The sequence below is a fragment of the Mesoplodon bidens genome, assembly GCF_964165515.1.
Source record: "Mesoplodon bidens genome assembly, contig: HAP1_SCAFFOLD_601, whole genome shotgun sequence".
Taxonomy (NCBI): Eukaryota; Metazoa; Chordata; class Mammalia; order Artiodactyla; family Ziphiidae; genus Mesoplodon; species Mesoplodon bidens.
In genome coordinates, this window is record NW_027672110.1 from 1,998 (window position 1) to 21,251 (window position 19,254).

Sequence of the window (19,254 nt, forward strand, 5' to 3'; positions counted from 1 at the left end):
GGGGGCATGGGTTTGATCCCTGGTCATGGAATTAAGATCCTGCATGCCGTATGGTGCAGCCAACAAACAAACAAACAAAAACCACAAAACAAACAAAAACCCCACAAAACCTATGGGATGCAGCAAAAGCAGTTCTAAGAGGGAAGTTTATAGCAATACAATCTTACCTCAGGAGACAAGACAAATCTCAAATAAACAACCTAATGCTACACCTAAAGCAACTAGAGAAGGAAGAACAACGAAAACCCAAAGTTAGTAGAAGGAAAGAAATAAAAAAGATCAGAGCAGAAATAAATGAAATAGAGATGAAGGAAACAATAGAAAAGATTGATGAAACTAAAAGCTGGTTCTTTGAAAAGATAAACAAAATTGATAAACCTTTAGCCAGACTCATCAAGAAAAAAAAGGAAGAGGGCTCAAATTGATAAAATTAGAAATGAAAAAGGAGAAGTTACTCACTGACACTGCAGAAATACAAAGGATCATAGGAGACTATTAGAAGCAACTCTATGCCAATAAAATGGAAAGCCTAGAAGAAATGGACAAATTCTTAGAAAGGAACAACCCTCCAAGACTGAGCCAAGAGAAAATAGAAAATATGAACAAACCAATCACAAGTACTGAAATGGAAACTATGATTTAAAAACTTCCACAAAACAGAAGTCCAGGACCAGATGGCTATACAGGCAAATTCTATCAAACATTTAGAGAAGAGTTAACACCTATCCTTCTCAAACTATTCCAAAAATACTGCAGATGAAGGAACACTCCAAAATGCATTCTATGAGGTCACCATCACTCTGATACCAAAACCAGACAAAGAAACCACAAAAAAGAAAATTACAGGCCAATAACACTGATGAACATAGATGCAAAAATCCTCAACAAAATACTAGCAAACCAAATCCAACAACACATTAAAAGGATCATACACCATGATCAAGTGGGATTTACTACAGGGATGCAAGGATTTTTCAATATCCACAAACCAATCAGTGTGATACACAACACCAACAAATTGAAAACTAAAAACCACATGATCAACTCAATAGATGCAGAAAAAGCTTTTGACAAAATGTAACACCCATTTATGATAAAAACTCTCCAGAAAGTGGGCATAGAGGGAACTTACCTCAACATACTAAAGGCCATATATGACAAAGCCACAGCTAACATCATACTCAATGGTGAAAAGCTGAAAGCATTTCCTCTAAAATCAGAAACAAGACAAGGATATCCACCCTTGCCACTTTTATTCAACATAGTATTGGAAGTCTTAGCCATGGCAATCAGAAAAGAAAAAGAAATAAAAGGAATCCAAACTAGAAATGAAGAAGTAAAACTGTCATTGTTTGCAGATGACATGATACTGTAAATAGAAAATCCTAAATGCACTACCAGAAAACTACTAGAGCTAATCAATAAACTTGGTGAAGTTGCAGGATCCAAAATTAATACACAGAAATCTGTTGCATGTCTATACAGTGACACTGAAAGATCAGAAAGGGAAATTAAGGAAACAATCCCATTTACCATCACATCAAAAAGAATAAAATACCTAGGAATAAACCTACCTAAGGAGGCAAAAGACCTGTACACTGAAAACTGTAAGTTGCTGATGAAAGAAATCGAAGACACAAACAGATGGAAAGATATTTCATGTTCTTGGATTGGAAGAATCAATATTGTCAAAATGATTATACTACCCAAGGAAATCTACAGATTCAATGCAATCCCTGTCAAATTACCAATGGCGTTTTTCACATAAGTAGAACAAATAATTTTAAAATTTGTATGGAGACACAAAAGACCCCAAATAGCCAAATAATCTTGAGAAAGAAAAACAGACCTGGAGGAATCAGGCTCCTTGACTTCAGACTATACTACAAAGCTACACTCATCAAAAGAGTATGGTACTGGCATTAAATAGAAATATAGATCAATGCAACAGGATAGAAAGCCCAGAAATAAACCCAAGCACCTATGGTCAATTAATCCACGACAAAGGAGGCAAGAATATACAATGGAGAAAAAGTCCCTTCAATAAGTGGTGCTGGGAAAACTGGACAGCTACATGTAAAAGAATGAAGTTAGAACATTCTCTAACACCATACACAAAAATAAACTCAAAATGGATTAAAGACCTAAATGTAAGCCTGGATATTATTAAACTCTTAGAGGAAAACATAGGCAGAACACTCTTTGACATAAATCTCAGTAATATCTTTTTGTATCCACCTCCTAGATTATTAAAGTAAAAACAAAATAAACAAATGGGAGTAATTAAACTTAAAAGTTTTGGAAAGCAAAGGAAACCATAAACAAAATGAAAAGAGAACCCACAGAATGGGAGAAAATATTTGCAAATAAAGTGACTGACAATGGGTTAATCTCCAAAATATACAAACAGCACATGCAGCTCAATATCAAAAAAACAAACCACCCAATTAAAAACTGGGCAGAAGATCTAAATAGACATTTCTCCAAAGAAGACATACAGGTGGCCAAAAAGCACATGAAAAAATGTTCAACATTGGTAAGTATTAGAGAAATGCAAATCAAAACTACACTGAGGTCTCACTTCACACTGGTCAGAAAGGCCATCCTCAAAAAGTCTACAAACAATAAGTGCTGGAGAGGATGTGGAGAAAAGGGAACTCTCCTACACTGTTGGTGGGAATATAAATCGGTACAACCACTATAAATAACAGTATGGAGGTTCCTTAAAAAACTAAAAATAGAACTACCATATGATCCAGCAATCCCACTCCAGGGCATATATCCAGAGAGATGCATACTTTAGAAAGATATATGTACCCCAATGTTCATAGCAGCACTATTTACAATAGTCAAGACATGGAAGCAACCTAAATGTCCATCAATAGATGAACGGATAAAGACATACATATATACAATGGAATATTATTCAGCCATAAAAAAGAATGAAATAATACTGTTTACAGCAACATGGATGGACCTTGAGATGCTCATACTCAGTGAAGTAAGTCAGACAGAGAAAGACAAATATATGATATTTATTTTTGGAAACTAAAAAAAGGATACAAATGAACTTATTTACAAAACAGAAATGGACTCACAGACTTCGAAAACAAACTTTTGGTTACCAAAGGGGAAAAGTTGGGGTGGAGGGGGATAAATTAGGAGTTTGGGATTAACATATACACACTACTGTACATAAAATAGATAATCAATGAGGACCTACTATACAGCACAGAGAACTCTACTCAATATTCTGTAATAACCTATACAGGAAAAGAATCTGAAAAAGAATGGATATATATATGTATAACTGAATCATTTTACTGTATACCTGAAACTAACATAACATTGTAAATCAACTATACTCCCAACATAAAATAAAAATTAAATTAAAAAAAAAGAACATACCAAAAAAAATGAAGAAAAATTATGGTAATAAGTGATGAAAGGGTCAGAATTGCCAGCGGTAGTCAAAAGGGATTTTATTCTATATATGTTTTACAACTTTTAATGATTTGTATATTCATGAATTCTTCCTATTGTTAAAGTTAGTAAAATGTCATAAAAGCCAAAGAAAATCTCCTCAGAATTATACATCGACCTGTCACTTTTGATTTGCACATTTTTTCTATGCATGTGTACATTAATTCTCATCAGAGAAGTCTCTTTAAATCTCTTGACTTCATAAAGGTGTTCCTTTACCTCATATGTTGCTGTACTAAAATAAGGCAGGGACCTACCTACTGTATAGCACAGGGAGCTATACTCAATATTTTGTAATAACCTATAAGGGAAAAGAATGAAAAAAATAGATTTATATGTATGTATACCTGAATCACTTTGTTGTACACTGGAAACTAACACAACATTGTAAATCAACTATACTTCTATTAAAATAAATTAAAATAGATAAATAAATAAATAAAATGCAAAGTAATAAAAAATAAATTAAGGTGGGAATTTTAAAGAAGATAAAGACTGTATATAGTTCCTGATTATGATATTACATATTTTCTTAACAGGTTATACTTTTTCCCTATTTTACCAATTTATATACATTTTAGAATGCTTTGCGTTATATAATGTACAAGTACATAATTTATAGTAAACTAAATATTATATTTGGGGCTAGGACTGAAACCCTGATATTATTCCTTAAAGAAATTAAGTTCAATACACGAAATTTTAACTTATAGTAACTTTCCCAGGAATCTAAGTTGTCAAAAGTGCAAGGACTACTTGTATATGACCAGTTTTGCACAGAAATTTTGGGTAAGTGAGGATAACACAGAATCAGACAAATAGTACAGCATGAGAACGTGTGTTAGAGAAAAAGGAGAGTTTTCCAATATTTAAATTCGTTAGATACTGTAATGGGTGATAAAGGAGGGTTGTGAATCTCTTTCAATGGACTTTTAAAAAACCTCACTTATTTAGGATGGTACAGTGTTCTTGCTAAAGCTATAGGTGGCTTATACTCTGTGACTTACAATTTATGTAAGAAGCAGTTGAATGCATTATATAGTAAGATGGCATGCAGCCACAGCACAGCACTGTGTCTCATGTGTATTTGTCCAAAGGACACATACAACATTATACTGGAAAGAATCCAGTATTTGGAATCAGGATGCCTTACTTTAAGTCCAAGTTCTGTCTCTTTCTTGCTATGTGATCTTGCATAAGTTATCTCACATCTCCAAATCTTAGTCTCCTCAGTTATAAAATGGGAATGGTATTAATAATAATGCCTACTTAACCTGACAGTTGTGAGACAAAGGATATGAAAAAAAGTATATGAAAGTTCTTTGTAAACTATAAAATGGTGTACCTATTTTTTTGTGATTGACTATTTTTAAAAAGTCTGGCATTGAAAACTACTTCAAGAAAATAACCTCTTTATAATGCAGTACTGCATCTATAATTAAAGTTTTCCACTTGCCAAAACAAGGCTCAGATATGAATAGTTTTTTTCCATTGCGGAGATATTTCAAACTATGTTAAGACACTAGAAGTCTATGATTTCTATTAGAGTTTGGATTTCTTAACACCAAAATAAAAGTGCTTATCACTTGTGACCACAGTAAGTAAAAGTCGGTTAGCTGAAGGATGGTAGGTCAAAATACTGTCAGCTTTTCAATAAAGAGTTAGCAGGGTGAGGTAAAGGAGCTGCTTGTGGTATAAGTTCTTTAGGCTGGGTAAGAACTCCTTCCTTTTCTAACTATAGATTTTGGACAGTTTTGTCTTCCTTGGTCCTAGTAACAATGCCTTACTCTAAAACTGGACTTCCAGGTAGAGAAGCTGGGACTAGATCATCTAAGTGGGGAAACCTTTAGAAAGGCTTGTTTCCCACCTCTGCTCCCCACGTCAATGCCTTTCCGTGTCCTTATTCAGCTGCGTTCATCCCAAGTACAGTTTGTAATAACTACTACAAGTTCTCACTCAAAATTTCTGTCAGCAACTGCATTATTGGGACCAGTCTGCTATTAACAACATAAACAAATGTTAGAGGCACAGAAGTAAGCATGGAGACAAAGAATAGGTGGCAATGGGGTTACATGACATGAGAACTTAACTTTAGCTCTTCATAAAAATCTCAAGACGACTCAATAATCTGGTGGGAGAAAGGTGGAGGGCAAAGTTCTGACTCCTTATTTTTTCCTTTGAGGGCTGCCATTTAGAAAAGTATACTATGTGGGTGTGTAGCCTTGCCCCTATATACTATCATTTATTTTTTCATGTATTAGACAATTCTAAAGCAGAATGGGAATGAGATTTTAAAGAAAATTTAGCCAATGTGCATGAACCAGGGTAGAGAAAGGTGAGCTGTTACCCACTGATTGAATCAATTCAAGCAAAGCACTCCAAGTGACAACTGGCAGGATTGTTTACAAACATGCACAACACTGTTTATTATGTTTCCTGATTTATCTGATTGGTTACAAATTATAGTATCACAAAGCTGGTAAGGAACCTTCCCAGCTTTCCTCTAATCCTACCTAAGCCACCTATATTTGCTAAACAAATCTGGCCATACTTGCCCTTCTCCATCCAAAGGTCCTTATGACGTTGACATGCTTATATAATATTTCTGTACACTATTTTCTCACTAAACTACATTCATTGTGTTAACATAGTCTTTATTAGTCTGCTGAGTGGAGAAAAGACTTCCTTCTCACCCTACTTACCTCGGTTGTCATCCTCATTTTCTTCCCAGGGCTCTTCATTTGCTAGCAATGGGTTCTGCGACTCATTCATACACCTCATAGGAAAAGAGTGTCCATCACCAGGGCTGGTGGGGAAATGAAGGCAATGAGATCCTGCAGCTGACATAGACATTTTATGAAGGTAATAACCCTATTAGAAATAGGAGTGGGGTTCTTAGAAAGATTTAAACCATTTAGCTTATTGGCTAAAACCATTCTGGAATAGGCTCTTACAATAGCATCATTTAGTTGCCCTATTGCTCTCAATTTCTATATATGTTTGTTTGTCTGCATCAGTCTTGACGCTTTTAGTTTTTAAGCAACTCTAATTCCTTCCCACAATGGCCAGTATGGCAAAATGCACATAAAGCAAACTTCATAAATATAATTTAATTATGAGGATTCCAATTTATATCCCATTATATTATTGCTTTGGTTCTAAATTTTCAAGAAAAATTAGCAGATTCAGAATCATTGAGAGCAGAAGCAAGAAGAACTACAATCCTGAAGCTTGTAGAACAAAAACCACATTCACAGAAAGATAGACAAAATGAAAAGACAGAGGGCTATGTACCAGATGAAGGAACAAGATAAAACCCCAGAAAAAGAACTAAATGAAGTGGAGATAGGCAACCTTCCAGAAAAATGATTCAGAATAATGATAGTAAAGATGATCCAGGACCTCGGAAAAAGAATGGAGGCAAAGATCAAGAAGATGCAAGAAATATTTCTAAAAGACCTAGAAGAATTAAAGAACAAACAAACAGATGAACAATACAATAACTGAAATGAAAACTACACTGCAAAGAATCAATAGCAGAATAACTGAGGCAGAAGAACGGATAAATGACCTGGAAGACAGAATGGTGGAATTCACTGCTGTGGAAGAAAATAAAGAAAAAAGAATGAAAAGAAATGAAGACAGCCTAAGAGACCTCTGGGACAACATTAAACACAACAACATTTGCATTATAGGGGTCCCAGAAGGAGAAGAGAGAGAGAAAGGAACAGAGAAAATATTTGAAGAGATTATACATGAAAATTTCCCTAACATGAGAAAGGAAATAGCCACCCAAGTCCAGGAAGCACAGTGAGTCCCATACAGGATAAACCCAAGGAGAAACATGGCGAGACACATAGTAATCAAATTGGCAAAAATTAAAGACAAAGAAAAATTATTGAAAGCAGCAAGGGAAAAATGACAAATAACATACAAGGGAACTTCCATAAGGTTAACAGCTGCTTTCTCAGCAGAAACTCTACAAGCTAGAAGAGTGGCATGATATACTTAAAGTGATTAAAGGGAAGAAACTACAACCAAGATTACTCTACTCAGCAAGGATCTCATTCAGATTCGATGGAGAAATCAAAAGCTTCACAGACAAGCATAAGCTAAGAGAATTCAGCACAACCAAATCAGCTCTACAACAAAAGCTAAAGAAACTTCTCTAAGTGGGAAACATAAGAGGAGAAAAGGACCTACAAAAACAAACCCAAAACAATTAAGAAAATGGTCACAGGAACATACATATTGATAATTACCTTAAACATGAATGGATTAAATGCTCCAACTAAAAGACACAGGCTTGATGAATGGATACAAAAACAAGACCCATATATATGCTCTCTACAAGAGACCCACTTCAGACCTAGGGGCACATACAGATTGAAAGTGAGGAGATGGAAAAAGATATTCCATGCAAATGGAAATCAAAAGAAAGCTGGAGTAGCTATACTTGTATCAGATAAAACAGACTTTAAAATAAAAAATGTTATAAGAGACAAGGAAGGACACGACATAATGATCAAGGGATCAATCCAAGAAGAAAATATAACAATTATAAATATACATGCACCCAACATAGGAGCACCTCAATACATAAGGCAACTGCTAACAGCTATAAAAGAGGAAATCAACAGTAACACAATAATAGTGGGGGACTTTAACACCTCACTTACACCAATGGACAAATCATCCGAAATGAAAATAAATAAGGAAACAGAAGCTTTAAATGACACAATAGACCAGATAGATGTAACTGATATCTATAGGACATTCCATCCAAAAACAGAAGATTACACTTTCTTCTCAAGTGCGCATGGAACATTCTCCAGATAGATAACATCTTGGGTCACAAATCAAGCCTCAGTAAATTTAAGAAAACTGAAATCATATCAGGCATCTTTTCTGACCACAACGCTATGAGACTAGAAATGAATTACAGGGAAAAAAACGTGAAAAACACAAACACATGGAGGCTAAACAATACATTACTAAATAACCAAGAGATCACTGAATAAATCAAAGAGGAAATCAAAAATACCTAGAGATAAATGACAATGAAAATACGACTATCCAAAACCTACGGGATGCAGCAAAAGCAGGTCTAAGAGGGAAGTTTATAGCTATACAAGCCTACATCAAGAAACAAGAAAAATTTCAAGTAAACAATCTAATCTTACACCTAAAGGAACTTGAGAAAGAAGACTAAAAAGAAAAACCCAAAGTTAGCAGAAGGAAATAAATCATAAAGATCATAAAGAAATAATGAAATAGAAACAAAGAAACAATACCAAAGATCAATAAAACTAAAAGCTGGTTCTTTGAGAAGATAAACAAAATTGATAAGCCATTAGCCAGACTCATCAAGAAAAAGACAGAGAGAACTCAAATCAATAAAATTAGAAATGAAAAAGGAGAAGGTACAACAGACACCACAGAAATACAATGCATCCTATGAGACTACTACAAGCAACTCTATGCCAATAAAATGGACAACCTGGAAGAAATGGACAAATTCTTTGAAAGGTATAACCTTCCAAGACTGAACCAAGAAGAAACAAAAAATATGAACAGACAAATCACAAGTAATGAAATTGAAACTGTGATTAAAAACCTTCCAACAAACAAAAGTCCAGGACCAGATGGCTTCACAGGTGAATTATATTGAACATTTAGAGAAGAGCTAACACCCATGCTTCTCAAACTCTTCCAAAAATTGCAGAGGAAGGAACTCTCTCAAACTCATTCTATGAGGACAGCATCACCCTGATACCAAAACCAGACAAAGATACTACAAAAAGAAAAAGAATCTGTAGATTGCTTTCGGTAGTAGAGTCATTTTCACAATATTGATTCTTCCAATCCAGGAGCATGGTATATCTCTCCATCTATTTGTATCATCTTTAATTTCTTTCATCAGTGTCTTATAGTTTTCTGCATACAGGTCTTTTGTCTCCTTAGGTAGGTTTATTCCTAGATATTTTATTCTTTTTGTTGTGATGGTAAATGGGAGTGTTTTCTTGATTTCATTTTCAGATTTTTCATCATTAGTGTACAGGAATGCCAGAGATTTCTGTACATTAATTTTATATCCTGCTACTTTACCAAATTCATTGATTAGCTCTAGTAGTTTTTCGGTAGCATCTTTAGGATTCTCTATGTATAGTATCATGTCATCTGCAAACAGTGACAGCTTTACTTCTTCTTTTCCAATTTGGATTCCTTTTATTTCCTTTTCTTCTCTGATTGCTGTGGCTAAAACTTCCAAAACTATGTTGAATAAGAGTGGTGAGAGTGGGCAGCCTTGTCTTGTTCCTGATCTTAGTGGAAATGGTTTCAGTTTTTCACCATTGAGGACAATGTTGGCTGTGGGTCTGTCATATATGGCCTTTATTATGTTGAGGAAAGATCCCTCTATACCTATTTTCTGCAGGGTTTTTATCATAAATGGGTGTTGAATTTTGTCGAAAGCTTTCTCTGCATCTATTGAGATGATCATACGGTGTTTCTCCTTCAACTTGTTAATATGGTGTATTACATTGATTGATTTGCGTATATTGAAGAATCCTTGCATTCCTGGGATAAAATGACTCTACTACCGAAAGCAATCTACAGATTCAATGCAATCCCTATCAAACTACCAATGGCATTTTTCACAGAACTAGAACAAAAAATTTCAAAATTTGTTTGGAAAAACAAAAGGCCCCGAATAGCTAAAGTAATCTTGAGAACGAAAAACGGAGCTGGAGGAATCAGGCTCCCTGACTTCAGACTATACTACAAAGCTACAGTAATTAAGACAGTCTGGTACTGGCATAAAAACAGAAAGATAGATCAGTGGATCAGGATAGAAAGCCCAGAGATAAACCCACGCACATATGGCCAACTTATCTTTGATAAAGGAGGCAGGAATGTACAGTGGAGAAAGGACAGCCTCTTCAATAAGTGGTGCTGGGAAAACTGGACAGGGACATGTAAAAGTTTGAGATTAGATCATTCCCTAGCACCATACACAAAAATAAGCTCAAAATGGATTAAAGACTTAAATGTAAGGCCAGAAACTATCAAACTCTTAGAGGAAAACATAGGTAGAACACTCTATGACATAAATCACAGCAAGATCCTTTTGGACCCACCTCCTAGAGAAATGGAAATAAAAACAAAGATAAACAAATGGGACCTAATGAAACTTCAAAGCTTTTGCACAGCAAAGGAGACCATAAAGAAGACCAAAAGACAACCCTCAGAATGGGAGAAAATATTTGCAAATGAAGCAACTGACAAAGGATTAATCTCCAAAATTTATAAACAGCTCATGCAGCTCAATAGCAAGAAAACAGACAACCCAATCCAAAAATGGGCAGAAGACTTAAATAGGCATTTCTCCAAAGAAGATATACAGACTGCCAACAAGCACATGAAAGAATGCTCAACATCATTAATCATTAGAGAAATGCAAATCAAAACTACAATGAGATATCATCTCACACCAGTCAGAATGGCCATCATCAAGAAATCTAGAAACAATAAATGCTGGAGAGGGTGTGGAGAAAAGGGAACACTCTTGCACTGCTGGTGGGAATGTGAATTGGTACAGCCACTATGGAGAACGGTATGGAGGTTCCTTAAAAAACTACAAATAGAACTACCATATGACCCAGCAATCCCACTACTGGGCATATACCCTGAGAAAACCATAATTCAAAAAGAGACATGCACCAAAATGTTCATTGCAGCTCTATTCACAATAGCCCGGAGCTGGAAACAACCTAAGTGTCCATCATCGGATGAATGGATAAAGAAGATGTGGCACATATATACAATGGAATATTACTCAGCCATAAAAAGAAACGAAACTGAGCTATTTGTACTGAGGTGGATAGACCTAGAGTCTGTCATACAGAGTGAAGTTAGTCAGAAAGAGAAAGACAAATACTGTATGCTAACACATATATACGGAATTTAAAAAAAAAAAATGTCATGAAGAACCTAGGGGCAAAACGGGAATAAAGACACAGACCTACTTGAGAATGGACTTGAGGATATGGGGAGGGGGAAGGGTAAGCTGTGACAAAGCGAAAGAGAGGCATGGACATATATACACTACCAAACGTAAGGTAGATAGATAGTGGGAAGCAGCCGCAGAGCACAGGGAGATCAGCTCGGTGCTTTGTGACCGCCTGGAGGGGTGGGATGGGAAGGGTGGGAGGGAGGGAGATGCATGAGGGAAGGGATGTGGGAACAGATGTATATGTATGACTGATTCACTTTGTTATAAAGCAGAAACTAATTAAAAAAAAAAAAAGAGAAATCTAGAAACAATAAATGCTGGAGAGGGTGTGGAGAAAAGGGAACACTCTTGCACTGCTGGTGGGAATGTGAATTGGTACAGCCACTATGGAGAACGGTATGGAGGTTCCTTAAAAAACTACAAATAGAACTACCATATGACCCAGCAATCCCACTACTGGGCATATACCCTGAGAAAACCATAATTCCAAAAGAGACATGTACCAAAATGTTCATTGCAGCTCTATTCACAATAGCCCGGAGCTGGAAACAACCTAAGTGTCCATCATCGGATGAATGGATAAAGAAGATGTGGCACATATATACAATGGAATATTACTCAGCCATAAAAAGAAACGAAACTGAGCTATTTGTAATGAGGTGGATAGACCTAGAGTCTGTCATACAGAGTGAAGTTAGTCAGAAAGAGAAAGACAAATACCGTATGCTAACACATATATACGGAATTTAAAAAAAAAATGTCATGAAGAACCTAGGGGCAAAACGGGAATGAAGACGCAGACCTACTTGAGAATGGACTTGAGGATATGGGGAGGGGGAAGGGTGGGCTGTGACAAGGCGAAAGAGAGGCATGGACGTGTATACACTACCAAACGTAAGGTAGATAGATAGTGGGAAGCAGCCGCAGAGCACAGGGAGATCAGCTCGGTGCTTTGTGACCGCCTGGAGGGGTGGGATGGGGAGGGTGGGAGGGAGGGAGATGCATGAGGGAAGGGATGTGGGAACAGATGTATATGTATGACTGATTCACTTTGTTATAAAGCAGAAACTAATTAAAAAAAAAAAAAAAGAGAAAAAAAAAAAAAAAAAAAAAGACACAGACCTACTTGAGAATGGACTTGAGGATATGGGGAGGGGGAAGGGTAAGCTGTGACAAAGCGAAAGAGAGGCATGGACATATATACACTACCAAACGTAAGGTAGATAGCTAGTGGGAAGCAGCCGCAGAGCACAGGGAGATCAGCTCGGTGCTTTGTGACCGCCTGGAGGGGTGGGATGGGGAGGGTGGGAGGGAGGGAGATGCATGAGGGAAGGGATGTGGGAACAGATGTATATGTATGACTGATTCACTTTGTTATAAAGCAGAAACTAATTAAAAGAATAAATAAATAAACTTAAAAAAAAAATATATATATATATTATCTGTAGGACCAGATCTGTACACAACAAACATTTAATAAATGTTTAACCCTCAAAAAAAAAAAAAAGAAAAAGAAAATCACAGACCAATATCACTGATGAATATAGACACAAAAATCCTCAACAAAAGACTAGCAAACAGAATCCAACAACACATGAAAGGGATCATACACCATGATCAGGTGTGATTTATCCCAGGGAAGCAAGGATTCTTCAATATATGCAAATCAATCACTGTGATACACCATATTAACAAATTGAAGAAAAAAACCATATGATCATCTCAATAGATGCAGAAAAGACTTTTGACCAAATTCAACACCCACTTATGATAAAAACTCTCCAGAAAGTGGGCATAGAGGGAACCTACCTCAACATAATATAGGCCATATACGACAAACCCACAGAAACATCATTCTCAATGGTGAAAAACTGAAAGCATTTCCTCTAAGATCAGGAATGAGACAAGGACGTCCACCCTCACCATGATTATTCAACATAGTTTTGGAAGTCCTAGTCACGGTAATCAGAGAAGAAAAAGAAATAAAAGGAATACAAATTGGAAAAGAAGAAGTAAAACTGTCACTGTTTGCTGATGACATGATACTTTACATAGAGAATCCTAAAAATGCCACCAGAAATCTACTAGAGCTAATCAACGAATTTGGTAAAGTTGCAGGATACAAAATTAATGCACAGAGATCTCCTGCTTTCCTATACGCTAATGATGAAAAATCTGAAAGAGAAATTATGAAAACTCTCCCACTTACCATTGCAACATAAAGAATAAAATACCTAGGAGTAAACCTACCTAGGGAGACAAAAGACCTGTATGCAGAAGACTATAAGACACTGATGAAAGAAATTAAAGATGATACCAACAGATGGAGAGATATACCATGTTGTTGGATTGGAACAATCAATATTGTGAAAATGACCCTAGTACCCAAAGCAATCTACAGAATGAATGCAATCCCTATCTAATTACCAATGGCATTTTTTACAGAACTAGAACAAATCATCTTAAAATTTGTATGGAGACACAAAAAACCCCGAATAGCCAAAGCAGTCTTGAGGGAAAAAAACGGAGCTGCAGGAATCAGACTCCCTGACTGCAGACTATACTACAAACCTACAGTAATCAAGACAATATGGTACTGGCACGGAAACAGAATCATAGATCAATGGAACAAGATAGAAAGCCCAGAGATAAACCCACGCACCTATGGTCAACTAATCTATGAAAAAGGAGGCAAAGGTATAAAATGGACAAAAGACAGTCTCTTCAATAAGTGGTCCTGGGAAAACTGGACAGCTACATGTAAAAGAAAGAAATTAGAATACTCCCTAATACCATACAGAAAAATAAACTCATAATTGATACGAGGGCTTCCCTGGTGGCCCAGTGGTTGAGAGTCCGCCTGCCGATGCAGTGGACACGGGTTCGTGTCCCGGTCTGGGAAGATCTCACATACCGCAGAGCGGCTTAGGCCCGTGAGCTATGGCCGCTGAGCCTGTGTGTCCGGAGCCTGTGCTGTGCATCGGGAGAGGCCACAACAGTGAGAGGCCCGCAAACCGCAAAAAAAAAAAAAAAAAAAAAAAAAATGGATTCAAGACCTAAATATAAGACCGGACACTATAAAACTCTTAGAGGAAAACATACGAAAAACTCTTTGACATAAATCACAGCAAGATCTTTTTTGATCCACCTCCTAGAGTAATGGAAATAAAAACAAAAATAAACAAATGGGACCTAATGAAACTTCAAAGATTTTGCACAGCAAAGGAAACCATAAACAAGACGAAAAGACAACCCTCAGAATGGGAGAAAATATTTGCAAATGAATCAACGGACAAAGGATTAATCTCCAAAATATATAAACAGCTCATGCAGCTAAATATTAAAGAAACAAACAACCCAATCAAAAAATGGGCAGAAGACGTAAATAGACATTTCTCCATAGAAGACATACAGATGGCCAAGAAGCACATGAAAAGCTGCTCAACATCACTAATTATTAGAGAAATGCAATCAAAAGTACAATGAGGTATCACCTCACACCATTTAGAATGGGCATCATCAGAAAATCTACAAAAAACAAATGTTGGAGAGGGTGTGGAGAATAGGAAACCCTCTTGCACTGTTGGTGGGAATATAAATTGATACAGCCAGTATGGAGAACAGTATGGAGATTCCTTAAGAAACTAAAAATAGAATTACCATGTGATCCAGCAATCCCACTACTGGGCATATACCCAGAGAAAACCATAGTTCAAAAAGACACATGCACCCCAGTGTTCATTGCAGCACTATTTACAATAGCCAGGTCATGGAAACAAGCTAAATGCCCATCAGCAGACGAATGGATAAAGAAGTTGTGGTACATATATACAATGGAATATTAGCCATAAAAAGGAACGAAATTGAGTCATTTGTTGAGACGTGGATGGATCTAGAGACTGTCATACAGAGTGAAGTAAGTCAGAAAGAGAAAAACAAATATCGTATATTAATGCATGTATGTGGAACTTAGAACAATGGTACAGATGAACTGGTTTGCAAGGCAGAAGTTGAGACACAGATGTAGTAAACAAATGTATGGACACCAAGCGGGGAAAACTGCGGTGGGGTTGGGATGGTGGTGTGCTGAATTGGGCGATTGGGATTGACATGTATACACTGATGTGTATAAAATTGATGACTAGGGCTTCCCTGGTGGCGCAGTGTTTGAGAGTCCACCTGCCGATGCAGGGGACACGGGTTCGTGCCCCGGTCTGGGAAGATCCCACATGCCACAGAGCAGCTGAGCCCGTGAGCCATGGCCACTGAGCCTGCGCGTCCGGAGCCTGTGCTCCACAACTGGAGAGGCCACAACAGTGAGAGGCCCACGTACAGCAAAAAAAAAAAGAAAAAAAAATTGATGACTAATAAGAACCTGCAGTATAAAAAAGCAAACAAAAAACAACTAATACTAAACTTTCTTTGGGTTATTTGTATGGAAATATGTTAATATAGATGTTTCAGACATTACATGAAATTTCTAAAAATCTTAAATGTTCTGGTATAATAAGTCATAATTCTAGTTATTGCTTTAAAATGTATATCTCAGAAATAACTAAATTTCTTTGTCAATTGCATTATTATGAACTTTCATCAAATCTTTAACCATGGTCATTTTTAAGTCTTTTGTCATTTCCAGACAGTTCTGGTTGTACTCTGATGCTTTTGCAAAAATGTTCCTATAAGAGGGTTTCATCTCCAAGGAATTCATGCAAAAGACTCTGACAAGTACAGGTTTCTGGTAGCTGACTATACTGCTGAACTGAATGAATAAGCTTTTTGAGAACTGAAGTGGAAAACTGATGAATTCATAAAAGTGCTAACAAAAGATCAAGATAAAAAAATTAATTACATGGGACTGAGTGTACTGATGAGGATGATTATAATTTTTGTGACTTTCTGTTTGAATAAAAAAAAGTACCATTGAATTCACTGGAGATAACGTGCTGTGAATTGGTGATAGATAATAATAATGGCTGAATGCCCTGTTATTTGGCTTGTATGGCAGAAACGTTATTAAAAGGTGGGAGAAAGAGCCAAAGTGAGGCATTTCTAAGAGTGCAGATCCTTGGGGCAATTATCCTCCCGCAGATTTGATAGTTCTCTACAGATGATGTAACTATACTGATTATAAGTGAGTGGGCTTTGATTTTTGCTCTTGTTCTTTATTCCAAAGAAGACTCATTTTAAACCTCCCTTTGGCGTAGTGTTATTGTGTGTTTGTGTATGTATGTGTGTGAGTGGGGTGCAAATAATTGCTGGTATTAGTTATTAATCAACATTACCCACTGACACAGTTTTGTCTTGTGATTTATAGCCAGGGCATAGGATATACCACAGCTTTTAAATAAGTGAGCCTGTAAAACACTAGCTGGTACAGAGGAACTACTAGGGCAATTAATGAAGAGGAGAAAATCTTTCTTAATTACCACCTTACTCCAGAAAAGTTTCCTCAAATAAGTGAACAAATGGCTGTATCCCTGTCTGAAGAATGGATCTAAAGGGGATTGCAAGAAGCCTATAAATAAGCTTTGCTCTAGATCTAGTTTAGTTGATAGTAGTTTTAATCTGGTTCATGAAGTCACTCAGAGGACACAAGCTCATCTCTCCTTCATTGCTTTCTCTTCATTCCTGTTGCAATTATAAGAATTACCTAGAATCTCTAAATCAATCTTTGTTTGTTCTTGCTTTTTGTTCTTGTTTAAATTAAAAACTTTAACTTTTCCCTCCATGAAAGTAATATAAGCATTTAATCCCAAAATATGAAAAGTGGAGAAAAAAAAATTCTAAGACTGTTGGCCATACCACTTAGAGCATTTTGGGGGTATACTTCTCCTCTGTTGTGTTTCTTCTCCATATATTTGTTTTTTCATTTATAAATTATTTTATTTTTTAATTGTTGTAGAGTTGATGTACAATTTCATATAAGTTACAGATGTACAATATAGTGATATACAATTTTTTTTTCAATCCCAAACTCCCTAACTATCTCCCCCTGCCCCCACTTCGCTCCTGGTAACCATAAGTTTGTTCTCTGAGTCTGTGAGTCCGTTTCTGTTCTGTAAATAAGTTCATCTGTATCATTTTTTTTAGATTCCACATAATTGATATCATACGATATTTCTCTTTCTCTGTCTGACTTACTTCCCCTAGTATGACAATCTCTAAGTCCATCTATGTGGCCGCAAATGACATTATTTCATTCTTTTCAATGGCTGAGTAATATTCCATTGTGTATATGTACCACAACTTCTTTATCCATTCATCTGTCTATAGACATTAAGGCTGCTTCCATGTCTTGGCTATTGTAAACAGTGCTGCAGTGAACATTGGGGTGCATGTATACTTTCAGACTATGTTTTTCTCTGGATATATGCCCAGGAGTGGGATTGCAGGATCATATGGCAGCTCTATTCTTAGTTTCCTAAGGAAACTCCATTACCCTGATACTAAAACCAGATAAAGATACCACAAAAAAGAAAATTACAGGCCAATATCACTGATGAACATAGATGCAAAAATCCTCATCAAAACACTAGCAATCTGAATCCAACAATACATTAAAAGGATCATACAGCATAATCAAGTGGGATTTATCTCCGGGATGTAAGGATTCTTCAATATCCACAAATCAATCAGTGTGATACACCACATCAACAAATTGAAGACTAAAAACCATATGATCATCTCAATAGGTGCAGAAAAAGCTTTTGAAAAAATTCAACACCCATTTATGATAAAATCTCTCCAGAAAGTGGGCATAGAGGGAAGATACCTCAACATAATAAAGGGCATATACGACAAACCCACAGCTAACATACTACTCAATGGTGAAAAGCTGAAAGCATTTCCTCCAAGATCAGGAACAAGACAAGAATGTCAACTCTCACCACTTTTATTCAACATACTTTTGGAAGTCCTAGCTATAGTAATCAGAGAAGAAAAAGAAATAAAAGGAATCCAAACTGGAAATGAAGAAGTTAAACTATCACTGTTTGCAGACGACATGACACTATACATAAAAAATACTAAATATACCACCAGAAAACTAGTAGAACTAATCAATGAATTTGGTAAAGTTGCAAGATACAAAATTAATACACAGAAATCTGTTGCTTTTCTATACACTAACAATGAAAGATCAGAAAGAGAAATTCAAGAAACAATCCCATTTACTATCACACCAAAAAGGATAAAATACTTAGGAATAAACCTAAGGAGGCAAAAGACCTGTACTCCGAAAACTATAAGACGCTGCTGAATGAAATCAAAGAATGACACAAACAGATGGAAAGATATACTATATTCTTGGACTGGAAGAATCAATATTGTCAAAATGACTACTACCCAAGGCAATCTACAGATTCGATGCAATCCCCATAAAATTACCAATGGCATTTTTCACAGATTTAGAACAAAATCTTAAAATTTGTATGGAGATACAAAAGACCCCGAATAGCCAAAGCAATCTTGAGAAAGAAAAATGGAGCTGGAGGAATCAGGCTCCTGGACTTCAGATTATACTACAAAGCTATAGCCATCAAAACAGTATGGTATCAGCACAGAAATAGAAATATAGATCAATGGAACAGGATAGAAGGTCCATATATTTGTATATATCAAAAAACATAAGAATCTCCATGTCCAGTGTTCCAGTAATTCCGTTTCTGGGAATTATTCTAAAGCTAGAGATAAACTAGGCACAAAAATGTTCATTGTGGCATTATTTCCAGGTAATAATTAGGAAACAAACTGAA

General features: G+C 36.2%; 1 protein-coding gene across 1 annotated transcript in view; it reads right to left on the reverse strand.

The window, feature by feature from the left end:
* Positions 1–6,185: 6,185 nt before the first annotated feature.
* ZDHHC15 (zDHHC palmitoyltransferase 15) overlaps positions 6,186–19,254 on the reverse strand; it is a gene marked incomplete at its 3' end in the record, with an annotated part of 106,182 nt that continues 93,113 nt past the window's right edge. Inside the window, exon 10 of the mRNA XM_081259653.1 lies at positions 6,186–6,289. Within this exon, the coding sequence (XP_081115779.1) occupies positions 6,186–6,289 (104 nt within the window). The remainder of the gene's footprint in view (positions 6,290–19,254) is intronic.